This window comes from Cydia fagiglandana, chromosome 2 (genome assembly GCF_963556715.1).
Source record: "Cydia fagiglandana chromosome 2, ilCydFagi1.1, whole genome shotgun sequence".
Taxonomy (NCBI): domain Eukaryota; kingdom Metazoa; phylum Arthropoda; class Insecta; order Lepidoptera; family Tortricidae; genus Cydia; species Cydia fagiglandana.
Window position 1 is genome coordinate 21,764,591 of NC_085933.1, and position 16,915 is coordinate 21,781,505.

The 16,915-nt window shown below is 40.2% G+C and overlaps 1 protein-coding gene and 1 non-coding gene across 2 annotated transcripts; one reads left to right on the top strand and one right to left on the bottom strand.

Annotated features, from left to right (window-relative positions):
* Positions 1-401: 401 nt before the first annotated feature.
* Positions 402-474, bottom strand: Trnam-cau (transfer RNA methionine (anticodon CAU)). Its single transcript has one exon. It is a non-coding gene; the product is annotated as a tRNA-Met (tRNA).
* A 2,713-nt stretch (positions 475-3,187) lies between these two features.
* Positions 3,188-5,570, top strand: LOC134678417 (la-related protein 6). Its single transcript, XM_063536994.1, has one exon. The coding sequence runs from the start codon at positions 3,492-3,494 to the stop codon at positions 4,698-4,700; it is 1,209 nt and encodes a 402-aa protein (XP_063393064.1). The 5' UTR covers positions 3,188-3,491; the 3' UTR covers positions 4,701-5,570.
* The last annotated feature ends 11,345 nt before the right edge of the window (positions 5,571-16,915 follow it).

A 16,915-nucleotide genomic window follows, 5' to 3' on the forward strand; every position in this document is an offset into this window, starting at 1 on the left:
AATCATCATTGATTGGTGCTAAGTCTTTAGTCGAGTGGAATATCTGTAATATAAATATAAAAAGCGTTTCTTTGGTTACATCCTAAACCTAGTTAATTCAAAATTGAAAGCAAGTTCAAATATAAGATCTAATGAAGGAAAATTGTTTTTATATTTCACATGATTATCAGGAAGTGTACGTGAGGTTACAGGATAATGACCGAGAAGGAAAAAAATACGTTTAATACAAAAATACAAATACAAAATATGTAGAAGTTCATGAATTTGCGTTTTGCTAATTGCTATATAAAAAAAAATAGTAAGTTCATGATACAGAATCACTAAGAAGCGAAACCAGCTAAACTTACAACTTACGGCTATCTAAAATAAAATAATGTTGTCAAAAAAAACGCAAAAAGATATGCCCCGGGTGAGGATCGAACTCACGACCTTAAGATTATGAGACTTACGCGCTGCCTACTGCGCTACCGAGGCGGATGATGCAATGGGCGAAAATAAGCTACGTTAGCTATAAGCGAGCGGCCATATTGAATTTGTTATCAGTAATTATGTTAGGTTAAGATGGTTAGGATAAAACGCGATATGCAAATTTTAAGTTCTTTGTTGATAATAGCGCACACATTTTTGTTTGTATATGTATAAAGTACGAAAGGGCCTACCTTTTTAAGCCGCTAATAAGATTTACGATAAAATTGTTTTCAAAACAGGCAAAAAAACCTTATTGGGGAATCGCGTGAATTGTTGCCAAATTAAATGGTTTTCGACTTTTTATTTTGTGATCTCATATTGAACAATCAAATCTAATGATTTTAATTACATATTAACAGCACAACTTTTTAAGAATAAATAAGGCCTGCTTTTTCAGGGAATTGGGCTGAACTGAATGTATGCAGCCCGCCTGTTTCCGGCCTGTACAGTCGCCATCAGATATATCAGAGCGGCCGAGGTGCTCAAAAATATCTGAACACGCACTCTAACGCCTTGACAATAGAGGCGTGTTCAGATATTTGTGAGCACCTTGGCTGCTCGGATATATCTGATGGCGACTGTACTATATCTGGGAAAATCTACAAGCCCTGCTACCTACAGAAGCCAGCAAGCAAAAAATCAGCAACTTTATACTATTATACGAAGCCCTAACAGTGATGTAATGCAACCCAAATATTTGGTCAGCCGAATTATGTCAGAATGTATGTATGTAGGTACCTATATGCTGCTTGCGTGTGAAGCTCCCTAAATTGGGTCATGGGTCAAGGTTTTTACCAGTAGATTTTAATATATGGAAATTAGGTTTTCGCGCTGGCAGTCATTTTGAGCATTTATTACTTACTTATAATAGTTATGAGGTACAGAAGCTACCGCTGAACTAGACGTAATAGTTGAACTAATTTATAATTAAAATATAACGTTAATTATTGTAAGTATATTCCTAAGTGGATCATAGCGACTTTAAAGACCTATTAACAATGTTTAAGACCCACCATGAATTGAATTTATATTCCAAAATTGTCCTTTTATCCTAAAGTTAGGTTGTTTATACATAATTTCTTTATGGCCAAAAGTATCAGCCACGGCAAAAATGGATAATTTCTCGGCACGCAATATTCATAATCATTTATTTGACGTAATCCGTGGTATTACAGATGTTCTTAAAATTAAATGAGTTCAGTCATGGAGACGCTTAATGCATTTTCGCATTGTTAACCATCTATATATGTTAATAATTATGAGATAATATGTTAATTACAAAGTAGCTAAGTGCTAACTGAGTTGAATGGCGTGGTAAGAAGCCGTTAGCGAGATAAGCGAGATATAGCCATTTTGCAAGATAACTTCCTCCTTCGTAAGTTGCATCACTGGGAAGAGTTTCTATAGATCGTGTCATTTACGAAGACGCGTGCCTTGACTCGTATTGTCATGTTATTAAAGGTTAGATTTCACAAATCCGCCCGTCATCGTGGATGGGGCGAACTATACGATCGTCCCCAGAGGGTAAACCATGTCTTATTAGGATTAGGATTATTTACTTATTTATTGGAATTGGAAATATGTCACAAACATTAGACAAGACTTCTGATAAGCCTAGCAGTACATCGCAGAAAAAACAAAAAAGTTTGTAATTTCACCGTTATAGGCGTTATCCACGCAAAAGTTAGTGCTTATAACAGGGCACCGGTCGCCATTGAAGGTCTTCCGTAATTATTCGTCGCTAACTAGCAGATCGTTGAATAATCATCCAATTACCGAGGTTGCACAACGGTAAGCCTCTTATTCGGCAGAATTCGGTGACGCAAAGGGCTTCAGTCTTATCTAGTCCCGAAATTTGGAATTAACCAGTATAACCTGGCCCGCAGACTCTTAACAAGTAAAAGTATCCAGGGATCATTAGAAACTGGTAGCAATGGTCTGCGTTGGTCAGTTGCGAGTCGTTGGGCTCGCCCCCGCATCACCTGATGTTTTCGTAGTTAATATCAGAAAGTCGTAAACTAACAAGAGAATACAATAACATGTGTCATTATGTAAGTTAGATGGATTGGTGGTAGTAGAAAGAATATGTAACTTTATGTAAGCAGAACATATGTAGGTAATTTATCAACAACGTATCAAAACAAAAGCGACTTAAAAATTTAGATCTTTACTATATCGTATCTAGTTAATAAATCTCTAATTTATTTCCCGAATCGCGACGTAAGAATCACGGCAAGCAGACTGAAACTGAAAAATAAATTTTGGCAAAAAAATAATTTTAGGTAGGTACACGTTTTTATCGCTGACTGTACATACTTACTTTTCTTTCCACAGACAAGTAATACTCACCGAGATAATTCTAACAACCCCAAACACTATTAGTTGGCGTTGTTTTATCACTGAGTTCCCATAGCCACCTCCTGTCTCCATCATCAGATCAGCTCTATGTCATCATAATATTGCATTGTCATGCGATTTACAAATGTATGCAAAATTTCAATTTAATGGCAATTCGAATTTTATACACAGATAGATAAATATATTCATAATAAGTAATGTGGTACATTAAAATATCTTGGCATTTTCTGGACAATAAACGCAATGAAGATGCATTTCGACCTTGTTACAAATACCAACACAGATCGCGGTAACGCTCTATAATCACGTAAACATACAAACATAATTATATTCCACTATCAATAGCAGAAACGCCTTTTAATGTTTACATTCGGGTAATCATTGCATGTTAACATTGTTAACGATAAGAGTTTGCGTGAGACCGCGTTCCTCCAAACGCGAATAGTAACCTCCTTTAAACACAATGCCACCTTACTAACAGTAAGCTAATTACGATACAGCACATGGCAATGTCATCTCGTATTTCCGAGTCACTTTTACCGACACATCCCCCCGACCTTATAAAAGAGGCGCGTGCCCGCCGCGCGCTCGCAGTCCATACCGCGCTACCGAGCGAGACGCACGTGTAATGCGTAAATATTAGTGGAGTCTCACTATCAGTCAACATGGAGAGCCCTTCTAGCCCGGGCGTGCCCGAGGATGAAGGCATCGCCACCGACCGCCGTCTCTCCACCGATGACCACGCGGACCTCTCCGATACGGCCTCCGAAGCCGGCTCCGGAGGAGGCAAGGACTCCGGCTGCGAAGTTGCCCAGGATGCGCAGGAGCCGCCCTACACCCCGCCCGACGACGAGCTTGCCAACCGGATAGTGTCCCAAGTGGAGTTTTACTTCTCCGATGCGAACATTACTAAAGATGCCTTCCTGCTCAAACACGTTCGTCGCAATAAGGAGGGTTATGTGTCCCTAAAGTTAATCTCGAGCTTCAAGCGCGTCAAACATCTGACAAAAGATTGGAGGGTGGTCGCTGAGGCTTTGAAGCGATCAACGAAATTGGAAATCAATGAAGTGGGAACCAAGCTGCGCAGGATCGAGCCCTTACCAGCATATGATGAGACCACGCCATCCAGGACCGTCGTAGCTGTTCGGATGCCTATAGACAAGCCTTCAGTGGAAAACGTGTCTCGTCTCTTTGCGAGCTGCGGAGAAATAGCCTTAGTCCGCGTACTCCGTCCTGGTAATCCAGTTCCCGCTGACGTGCGTCAGTTCCTCAACAAGAATCCCAGTCTCGTGAATTGTGTGTGTGCTTTAGTTGAGTTCACGGAGTCCGAGTCGGCGCGGGAGGCGCTGCGACTTCAGAACTCCGAGGACGAGGGCATGCGAGTGTACGAACTGAACGGTGTCCCTCGGGAGCCAAAGAGGAAGGCGCCGATACGCCGGCCGCCACCGCGCCGCCACGAATGTGAATACTCGTCTTGTTGCAGCGGTAGTGAAGCAGAATATGAATACAGATATGGAAATCCTTTCCTCAGAAGAAATTCGAGTAGTTTCTTCGCACCACGTACGCCAGAAATACAGACGTGGATTCCGCGGCGGCCATCCACGTGCAGCCACAGCTCGGATTCGGGGGTATCTTTTTACTGTGGTTCGCGGCGGACCTCGCAGGCGAGCACGGGCAGCGCTAGCAGTGGCGACGGTTGGCTGGCACGTCGGTTGTCCGGCTGCTCGCTGACCGGACCGGAGTGTGGCGGTCGGAGGCTGTCCTGCGCACCTCGGTTCGAACCTCGGACGCCGCTGGTGCCCGATGGCACACGCGGCTTCCATGCCGCTGCGCGCCAGCGTAGAATCTCGGACCTCGCACTCTACTCGCGCTAGAAAGCGCCCGCCAACCGTGACACCTTTCTAACCGCGTTGGATAACTGCCTTTCACGTTATGCCCGCTTAGTTTTTAATCTATTTCGTACGAGGAAGCGAATTGTTTATGTGATCGCGTGTGTTCTAGACGGTTTAGTTTAAGTTTCTCCGCGTTGATCTGTTTGAGGCGGCCGGCCGAAACTTCAGTTACCTATTTTGTACTTAGCGGTCCGGCCGCGTGCGGAAAGAATGTGATCGAATGAGCTCATTTAGTCGTAAGCCACAGGCAGCTGTGTTAGGTTATAGATGTCAAGTTTCAATTGTAATTTATTAGTATTTATTGTCGCGTATTTATTGCGAAGCGCGCGCGGCGGGCTGCGAGTTTTCATCCAATTATGTCAGAGTTGTGAGCACAAAACGAATAAACAAAATCGACATGCGAGTGATCGTAGACTCGATGGCCGCGCCGGCGATCAATGGAGTTGTGTAAGGCTTGCGAAACGAGCAAAAGTAAAAGTCGTACATCGCTATAAAATCTGTCGTTCGCCGGACTCAGGAATGAGATAGAATCGTAACAATCGTAACAGCCCGCCGTGCTCCGGCGGAACTAATCGTCTTCATGCAATACGATTAAGTCATAATATTAACTATAAGTCAGCCGCGCCATGTCATCTTCTTGTTAAGTCTAATAGTTATTATTTAAGTTCGTTGTGATGTTTAATTTAAATGGTTTATTTCCGTTATTATTAATTTATTCTAAGACGTGGAGGGTTATCGTTCACAAATTTCGGCATTAGACCGCCGAGGTGCTTTTTTTATTGATACCCTCTGCCGCTCTTTATACCTATTATAAAAAGATAAATTTTAAAATAATAAATAAGATTTGCAGAACATTTTGTTTTTCTTGTAGGCACAAAGTCCAATTGATTTAAAGTAATAATCAGCTTCCATTCCATCAGTGATCGTAGAAAACTCATCATTTCGTCGATTAGCTCTATTTTCATTTTAATTCAAAGAATCGATATAAAATAAAATAAAAATAAAAACCACATAAGTATTAAGAAAATGGGACGACAAAAATGTTGGCCTATTTTTGTACTCGTAAATGTTTCTATTAACCATTCACAATGACGATTTACTTTGACGATTAGTTACCGGTAGGTTACCTGTCATTCTTTCAGTTCACCGTTTTAAAAAACACGTAGCTTGAAGTTATTCCTAAACTTCCATTTAAAATGTCAATGTAGGTAAAATTAACAAAACTTCGAAATTTAGAATTTGATAAAGTCGATACCGTAAAATAACCTGTCTGCACACAGATCCAAAAGGGACAAGATAGGTTTATCATCATCATCTCAGCCATAAGACGTCCACTGCTGAACATAGGCCTCCCCCTTGGACCTCCATACGTGCCGGTTGGAAGCGACCCGCATCCAGCGTCTTCCGGCGACCTTAACAAGGTCGTCTGTCCATCTTGTGGGTGGACCTCCTACGCTGCGCTTGCTAGTCCGTGGTCTCCACTCGAGCACTTTTCGACCACATCGGCCATCTCTATAAGTCTCATAAACAAGATAGGTTATCCACGATTAAAAGTAATACGAAAAACACGGGGCGTTGAGTATATACATACTTAGGCAAGTGTGTAAAAAGTGGTCGAACTTATTTTTTTATTTGTCGCTTATAAAATTTTCACACTTAATGAACACTACAAATCTATTATGCATGACACAGAACTGGGGGTCAAACCAATCGTGCATCGGGAAACTCCAAACGAAAAGAAAATGTACCATTTCGTAGCACGCCCCAATTTCACATCGGTGACAGGTGCGACGAATTGTAAAATCACTATTGCTGACGTCACAGGCATCCTTGGGCTACGATTACCACTTACCATCAGGCGGGCCGTATTCCTGTTTGCCACCATCATTGTATTATTTAAAAAAACTTTATTATATCGGAAAAAAACAGATATTTCTCCTGCGAAGTTTCTGACAATTGTCAAAGATTTAGAAGAATTGTAGGTAATTCTTGACAGGTAATGAGTTATATGTCGGAATTTCGTGACAATTGTAGTGTTTCTGTGACAATTGTCATAAACTTAGCAAGAGAAATATCTGTTTTTTTCCGATATCATAAAGTTTTTTTTAATAATACAATGATGGTGGCAAACAGGAATACGGCCCGCCCGATGGTAAGCGGTAACCGTAGTTCATGGATGCCTGTGACGTCAGCAACAGTGATTTTACAATTCGTCGCACCTGTCACGTTGGTGAAACAGGGTTGCCGTGACTCTTTCCATATAAATCTACATTATTAAATTTAAGTCTCGATTGGTGTTTTTTATCAAAGATTGTCATCTCGGCCCTGCTAGTTTTCCTCTAGTAAGTCGATAGAAGAGGGTTGACTAATTTACTAAATTCGACTCATAGATAGATTGTATTATTTCCAACCTTGGTAGTGGAAAGTGGGTGTTTTTGGGCCGTTCGCCTTGTCGAATCAATTCTCACGCCTCTGATAACGTTGCTCAAGCTACTATAAATAAAAAGCGTACCTACTGAACTTGAACTACATCATATTTGCATTGACAGAATGATGCAATAGGTATTAATTAGATTGTGTGAAGGATCGTAATATTCATAAATCATAACGTTCGGATAATCGACTGATCGACACCGTCCTGGCTTGGACGCAGTGTTGCCAACTCGGATTTTGAAAAAATGCTAGACTAATGTCTAGATTATGCCAAAGCTTTTTGAAATATGCTAAAAAAAATGCTAAAATGTCACTTGAAATTAGACACTTAAAACACATACATTTTTCAAATTTGCCGCCTTTTTCTACTGATAAGATCTGCTTGATCAACTATATATAGTCCGTCGACGTCCATCCGTCCACAAAAGTCAAAATTCATATGAAAATATGAACCACATAAGGCGATGGCGCATATTGTTGCTGCCAAGTTGGTGCAAACTTGGCTTAGACTAAATTATGCTAAAAAATATGCCAGATGCTAAATTGAAAATTTTGGTGCCAAAGCGAGTGAAAATATGCCAGATCTGGCATCATTTACGCCAAGTGGGCAACACTGCTTGGACTGATCGGATCGGTCACCGCTGCTGAAGGCTGTAGCCAGCTGCAAAGCTGCAAAGCGGGGTATCGAATATCAAGAAATTATTTTATTTATTTATACACCTAATAATTATTTGTTGACAAAAGCTGACGACTGAATGGTTCAAAGAACAGTCTTAATACTCTTAATGACTTAAAAAGAGAATAGAAAAACTCTTAACAAACTATATATCTGACGTTGTTCCCACTAACAAAAGGGCAAAAAAGAAACAAAAGTAGGTATGCTTAGATAACAGTTGAAAAACCCACTTATGTTACTTACATAATTATACTACAAGTAGGTAATTACTTTAGATAAATAACTTTAAGCAGACTGGGAGTATTTAAGAATATCGTGGTTAGAAAACTTATTTAACTTTTTGCTATAGTTTATCCAACTAACCGGGTGGCTGCGTGCCTGAGAGAAAAGTGCTGATATAGAGATATATTTTTCGACAAGGTGCTTCAGTGCCGTTTGTCATCAGGCCCGTGGTAGAACTTGTCAGTCTTGCATCGGTCTATTCAGCCACCAAAAACGTAATAGTGTATTCGGTTTAACCCCATAAATTGTCTGCAATAGTTAGACGCAAAGGCTAATGACGAAGATGATGAGGTCAAGATAATTCTTTCTCTCCCTCTCTTTAATTTTTTGGCCAAGGATGATAATGTGAGAGTCCCCTATATTCACATTATCTTCCATTTCAATTTACGGTTAACTGTACGTAATAAAGCGTTATTAATTAAGTGTAATTCGGCGATAATCATCACCTATCGTACGCTCGGAAATCACGTAACTACATCGATTATATAAGAGCTATTAAAATAATCCATGTCATAAGGAAGGAGTAATGATCTAATGATACTAATGACTAATTTAGCTGAATTTATTTTCAAGAGTTTGTCGTGAAAGGTAAATAAAAAGATTCTGAGTAAAGTTGTCCAACTTATTAGAACTGTGTGATTGTGATTTCCTTCGTTTTGTTTTAAGGTTACATTCAGATGGTGACTGCAGCAGACTGTTGCGTCGCTATTGCTGTAGCGCTGACGAAGCCTATGTTGCTGAACTCATTGATTATCTTCATGATAAAATGAGTTGAACGCTCTAAAGGATGACTCACGCTAGACCGGGCCGGGCCGGAACGAAGCTACGCCGCGGCGTTTCGTTTCGTAAGCATCACGAGATTACCGATCAGCCGTCATAGAAAATGACATGTTGAACGCCTGGACCCGGGCTCGGCACGGTCTAGCGTGAGTCACCCTTTATCCCGACAGTAATGCGACGACGGTATTTAAAACAATTTATCAAAGAAATTAACAGTGATATCGTCTGCACGAACGCTGCAGCAGTAACGTTCCAACATTACTATACTGCAGTCGCCATCCGAATGTAAACTTTACAAACTGTATATATAGTAGTGGACCCTATAATGAACGTGGAACCAGTAATGGGACAAAAAAACATAATTCCTCTAAAATAAGCATCTAAAAGTAGTTTATAAACACTGGCTGTATAGTATCATAAATAAGAGTCCTAGAGCTGTTTCAGTTTGAAGTTTCATTAAATTTGGTTGTTTTTTAAGAAATTGGCGTCAACCTAAAAGTTGTCGTGTCACTGAAAAAAAATACCACTACGAATTCTTAACAACTTCGCTAAGAGAGGTGAGTTAATCTATTAAATTTTAATTAATTATTACTTGATGAAAACTAGAATGTGTTCTGTTAATTGCATTTACCATGAGATAAGGTATACAACACACTATGTTGTGACTGCACAGATGTAAAAAAATAGTGGTATTTGGCCCAATCCCATTATAGGAGCCTTAAAGGCTTGCTACACGGTCGCCGACAAGCCTACTAACCGTCTGACCCTGGTCTGTCCTTGGTATGTGGGTCCGTCTGAGTTGGCTGGCTAGACGGTGGCAGACCACAGTGTGTTCAGAACTCGCGGACGGACAACACGTATTGCAAGCGCACAAAATGGCCCCTAACCTTGCGGATTGCATTTTGTTTTTCTTCCTTGACTTCTGGGGCGGCAAAACTTATTGGCGGGGCGCCAAATTTCATAATCTACTCATACTAGTGCAATGACAAAAAAATAAGTTTTTGGCAAAAATGTCATTTTTGGTACAAGCTTTTATCGCTGAATGTACTTTTCTTTCCACAGGCAACTAATTAAATACTCGTCTAGACAATTCTAAAAACCCCAAACACAATTAGGTCGCGTTGTTCTATCACAGGGTTCCTATGGCCACCTCCTGTCTCCATCATCAGATCAGCTATATGGTACCATAATAATGCATTGTCACCCGATTTATATATGTATGCAAATGTTCAGCTCCATCGGAAACTAGAAAGTAGGTCTAATTTAACTTGCAAGATTTGACCCGTACAAACATATTTACATACTTACATTAGGTATATTGCAAGTTAATAAAAAGCTTGTAAAAAAAGAAAAGGGTATACGAATGAAACGCTGGCTCAAAAAACGACATTTGTTGAGTCATTTCAACTTGATGAATTTGCTGGACTACGCTACGGGGCCATACATAACTTTCTGAGAATGAAGAGAAAAGTATTTGATGAATTTTTAGAAATGCTACTGAGTACCCATGGCATGGCTATAACCACACGAGCGCACACGGCGCGTCCTCCAAGCGAAATGGCCTAGTGCGGTCGGCGACGGGCGGCTACACGGTTCCGGACCGACCGCTCAGACCGCGGTCGCTGGCGCGCGCTCGCATGCCAAGGGCGTCCGGAGGTCAAACGAAATTTTGTTGGTAACAACTGTCTACACGGTCCGGGACAGACCAAGGCCACGCGGTTTGGGGGCTTGTCGGCGACCGTGTAGCAGGCCTTTTAAAACTGCGTACCTCCTATGATGGGACAAATGACAGAATGATGCTTGCTATGCCATAATTTCATGTTTAAACAATACAGAAATAAAATTTAGTTAAGAAATATGTCAATCAGGAGTCATTCTCGGACTTCGGATAAATTAATATCGTTTTTCCAAACTTTTATTTAACTTGCCCTGTTAGTTAGTGTGGGTCCAATCTTGGTAGCTGAATTTGAGCCACTTTTCGATTTCCGATTCAGTTGAAATTTTGTGTAAGTACGTAATTACGTACTTGCATACTTAATTAAGTATGCAAATCGGATGATAATGCAATATTATGATAACATGGACCTGATCTGATGATGGAGACAGGAGGTGGCCATGGGAACTTTATCGCATTAAACCCTAACTAATTGTGTTAGGGTAAGAATTGTCTCGGTGGATCTAATACAATCAATAATAATTGGCTGTGGAAAGAAAAATACATTCAGCGATAAAAGCTTATACCAAAAATTGATTTTTTTGCCGTAACTTATTCCCCATTTCAATATTTTATACTGATAGAGCAATGTCCATTATAGGGGGCCCATTACTGGATCCACGTCCATTACCGGGGGCCCATTACTGGAACTTTGGTGTCCATGACTGGAGAAAAAAAGCATAGTTTTTATTTGTTAAATATGTGGAAACTAATTGCAGTATCTTTGATACAACACGCCTAAAACATGAAAGACGGATAGGACTTTCATTTTTTAACACGCTAAGCGGTAGACCATTTACATGTATAAAGGAAATATCATAAATACTCCAAATTTCCTCTTAAATGTCCCATGACTGGTGCTGTTACTATAGAGAGATTATTATTTACCAGCTACTTCGCTTTTTATTTCATTTTGTTTTTTTTGTCATCATTCTTGTGTTCCGGTTTGTCTAATGAAAACAAAAGGTTAACGATTAAAAGCGAATCGTAATATCATAGAAATATAGTTGGAAATATTATAATAACGTACGCACTATGTAAATTCAGATGTCTATATTTTTTCTAGCCTAATCCTTATTCAACAAATGCCGTATAGCTTCTCCCGTTTGGAAATCAATTGAATGGGAAATAAGAACTATTTTATAGTAAACATAATGGGACGTAATAGCTTCAATAAGAAAGCTAATCAATGAGTCATGAGGCAACTTTCTCGAGATACCTTTTCCTAAGGCGAGTGCTGCATTCTGACGCTATGTAATACCGACTAGTGCATAGCTAATACCTACTACCTTAATACGGTACGTACCTACATGATACATATAATAATAACAGATCAATATGTTGCCCTTGAGCCATTTTAGATGTCGCTTTTTGTGGAGGCCCATCTTCTGAGGGCGAGACACCGTCAGCCGGAAATAAAATTGCATACCGTTTTATTAGGCAGGCGTCCGGTTTTTTATCCCATAGCTCGCAGTCCATCAAACGTTCGAACGTCCATCCGTCAAACGATGGCCAACAAAAGTCCATCGCTTTCACCCAATAACCTAGTTCATTTTAGATCCCATCAACTCTCAATATCCCGTACACCCTGGCGGGTGCTGCCTCTGCGTGCGTCCCATGACACGCGCAAAGGCAGCATCCGCTAGGTGTACTCCTTACATTACATTAAAGCGTCAAAAGGGTATCTACGTGTTGGCTTCGGCTCCGCGCACGTCTTCCAAAGGTCCACAACACCATTGTTCCGTGATGGGAAAGACATAGAGATCAAATATACTTACGTTTAATATATCATAAGGGGTCGGTAATCAGCTGAGTGGAGCGAGGCAGCGAAGTAAAGCGCAACAAAAACAGTACCACACGCATCAATGACGTTGGCCGGTCGAAGTATTTTACAGATGGCACCAGCGTAGGTTTTACCAGCCGTTTCTACAAATAGTGATGAAGCCAAATACAATAGAACAAAAGTAGAGACAGGTAACACCTGTGCTGGTGCCATCTCTACATATATGCCCCTGGGTTAATGGGCTACCCCCACTTATTATTTATCTCTATGTTGATTTTTTAAAAATCGACTTTTGGCTCCCCAGACCATATCGACGCGCAATCGCCAAAATCCGATAGGAAAAAACTTTATGTCCGCGCAATAAGAGCGAAAAAGCTGTCGACGCGTCGGCAGGTGCCGGCCGATGCGAGCCGACCGACCACTTTTTCGCCGACAAGACATACTTAAAGCTTTTTCCAGTCGGATATGGCCGATTCCGCGTCGACATATGTGGGGGAACCTAAATCGGGCAAATCAACGTCTGTTGTGCGAGGAAGCCGCCAGCTCTCCTCCGGTCACCAGTTACGTCAACAAGCACTTATTAGCTACAGACAAAGTTGCATATTAAACTAATTCACTGCGGCGTAAACTGTTGCAAAGTTCGATGAATCCCAATTAAAATTCAGTAATCAAGTATTGTTTAATCGGTTAAGCGATGTTACGCCGCTTGCTGCCAACCGGTTTTCGAGTCTACGTGTATAAGATTAGTTAATTTGTGATTAGTAGCCTTATTCTGAATTATTATTTTCGATTTTTTTTTGATATATAATCTGAGAATTATCATTTATTTACAAACAACATATATACAGTGGTATTACTAAAATAAATTAATAACTAGCTTAAATCTAAAATAGGCCCTTGAGGCATTAATTGTACCAAGGATGCCGGCGGCATTTCCTCGCTGTCTCGCAATGCTTGATACGTTGTGCGAGGTAGCTGCCACAGCTCATCGGTCACCAGTTACGTCAACCAGACGCTACGCGATTTATGTTATGTTTTTTAAGTAATATAAATTAATAGAGTTGATTTCTTAAGAGTTAAACCAACGGAGCTTAAAATTAAATTACCTTTTGTTATTTTTTTCCTTGAGATCTTATACTCGGAGCTTGTTCTTAATTTGACTGTAATAAATAAACCACCGTAAGTAAAAAAGCGCCCAATTGTGTTTTTAAGAGTTCTATACGACTGAAAATAGGTATATGCGGCTCGATTCTGAAAATGTATTAGATCTCTACTAGACCTCAACAAGTTACGATATGGATAATTTAAAGATATTTGTAAGATAGATATGTCAAATTTGACGTTTCCGCGATTCTGGAGGTCCTCTTGAACGATTTCGACAAGATAGATATGTCAAATTTGACGTTTCCGCGATTCTGGAGGTCCTCTTGAACGATTTCGACAAGTTATGACTTAGATATCCAAGTCACATCTAGTCGATATCTAATGTAAATCTAGTTGATCTCTATATCGTTTCGAGATCTTGTGATTATCTCGTTTCCCGAATACGCGTGATTGTCTTAGGATGCAAACAACAAAACAACAACTATAAGAGCAAAGTTTACTACTTGCTAAATTTTTTCAAGTAGTACTAAACTAGACCTTACCGAGAAGATGATGTAACAAATTAACAATTGGAACAATATTATGATTAGCTGGTTAATCTGATTGTAATCATTGTTCTCGCCTAGAAGGTGATCGAACTAGGTCTGCGTCATTAGAAGGAAAAACAGTTTTTTTGTGTGAAAATGTCTCTCTTGACCCTTTTTGATGGATCATTGTTCAATCGAAGGGTCGAATTAAGGTTTAATAATATGTAAATATATAGTTCTATCACGTACATAATGGGTTTTAGAAAAAAACAACGGGTTGCACTCCGGGAGTGCCGACAGAAGTGAAAACTCAATGACTAGTCCAAAATGTACAATTGACCCATCCTCCTTTCTATTGAAAAACTTTAGTTCCGAAATTGCTGGCCAGTGAGCTTAAATTTGTAGCGTTAATTGTTTAAAATTCGAATAGGAATTGTAAAGTTACCTTGCAGACCTCGCATCTAAATATATTTGGACATGATATTTTGAGTTTTATTCACCAGTACTAGAGTTCGCTTTTATTAGCGATTTCATCAAGATGTAGCTTTATCGAATTATATTTGAGTGATATAAAGTTAGGATGTAACTGTGAGATCCTCGTATTTCAGCCCGTACAAGATTAGAACATTGAGCTTTATTGCTTAATATAAAAGTCCAGTTTTAAATAATTGACCTGATTATGATACTTTATGACTAAAGTTCTTTGGTGAATAACATTGCCCGTGACACATGACGTCAGCGTTACGTTACGCGTTACGCGTTACGCATTACGCTGAAGCTGAATCGAGTTTATCATTTTTTCCCCACCTCAAAAAGTGCTCAGCACCGCTAAAGAAGTTTTCACTTCAAAATTGTTAGACATACTTAATGCCTATACCTATTGCCTACAAGTAAATACGATTGCGTTCTACCGCCCCGCAGCTCGCCGTCGGTATGTACGATGGATTGCCGGGTATTAACTAAGGTTATTAAAATTTTAGAAGGTACACAATAATTGGAACCCAATATTGGAATACCAGGAATACCAGGTACATAATACTGTACCGTAAAACGGGGTGAGTTGGGTGAAATTTGACTTTCAAACCTCGATAAAATTTTATTTTTACATGTGATTTGAATGGTGTGTATAATAAGTGGTTCGGACGTTTGTATTTTAGTTTGTATTTTATTTTGGGTAGTTCCATTTCATAACTTTGACGATAAAGAGGAAAACCCACCTCACCCCGTAGTGCCTCGTATTTGGGGTGAGAGGGTTTTTCATACAAAGGTGATTTTGGAAGATTGTTGGATCGATTTTTTTATTATGCGTATTACTATAGCTCCATTTTAAATTGGAATACATTATTTTTGTAGCAGTAGCCTAAAAATTTCTTCTCACCCCCCTCTCAAACCTTCTCTCCCCATTCATAACCCACCTCTCCCCGCGAAACCTACTCACCCCGTTTTACGGTATACAATTTCGTTGATCCATTTATTTGACACTTACACCATAAGGATGTTGTAGTTCTGAAACCAAATATGTCGCGCACCGTGCGGTTCCGGAAGAACTTCCTCCCGCGAATTGACTTCGCGGGAGGAACCTATAGTGGAGGGTTTACTTACAGTTTAAGAGGGTTCAAAAAAGGAGTAAAGCACAAATTTTATATTTGTATAAATATATAAAATAGATATGTAAGAAGGCAAAGGCATTCGGGAGAGTTTTATTTCGTTGAGTTGAGCGCAATTACATTCTCATACCGGTAACCGATATGTGACATGGCAATGCTCTGCCTTATTTAGCACAGCTATCTTAAGCCCCCTCCAGACTATGTGCGTGAATCGCGGCGCGACGTCGCGGAGCGAACATATCGCGAAGTTGACGTAAGACTCCACACTCGCACACTTCACGGCGATTTCGCAGTTTGGTTTGCGGCAATATGGCGGAAAAGCATCAGCTGATCGAGTTTAACTGTTAGTTATCTATGGTATCGTACGTGATTTAGCTGTTTTTCCATTTTGTTTTATTGTAAAACCGTAAAATATAGCTGCTTAATATAATATAATCATAATATAATTCATATTTATCTTGCCACAAAGGAGCCAAAATATTGTGTAATGTGGAGTCTTGCAAGTTCGCGCTTCGCGTCTCCTTTGACGCGGGCCGAAATACCGACAGAAAACGGAGAACAAGGCGCGAAGGCGTGAACAATCTGCGAAATCGACGCCACACTTGCGTTCGCGGCTTCGCCCGCGATTCACGCGCATAGTCTGGAGGGGGCTTTAGGCTGGTACGTAAAAGTTCTCGGAATTATTTCGCATGCAATATTTGTAACTAAATAAACTCAGTATATAATATAAAAACTAGTACCTACGTCAAATCATGGGATTAGTTGTCAAGCGGACCCCAGGCTCCCATGAGCCGTGGCATAATTGTGGTCGGGATAACGCAAGGAAGAAGAAGCATACGCAGGTAAAGTTATAACTCTTATAAGTATACCTATTACGTACTATGTTAATTTATTATTTTTCGATATTTCGGTTCTTTTTAGGGTTCCGTACCCAAAGGGTAAAACGGGACCCTATTCTAAGACTCTGCTGTCCATCCGTCCGTCCGTCCGTCCGTCTGTCACCAGGCTGTATCTCACGAACCGTCATAGCTAGACAGTTGAAATTTTTACAGATGATGTATTTCTGTTGCCGCTATAACAACAAATACTAAAAACAGAATAAAATAAAGATTTTAGTGGGGCTCCCATACAGCAAACGTGATTTTTGACCAAAGTTAACCAACGTCGGGCGTGGTCAGTACTTGGATGGGTGACCGTTTTCTTTTTGCATTTTTTTCCGTTTTTTTTTTGCTTTATGGTACGGAACCCTTCGTGCGCGAGTCCGACTCGCACTTGCCCGGTTTTTTTATGT

What these genes read in the sequence shown, in the direction of transcription:
- LOC134678417 (XM_063536994.1), top strand. Translation starts at nt 3,492, where the DNA reads ATGGAGAGCCCTTCTAGCCCGGGCGTGCCCGAGGATGAAGGCATCGCC.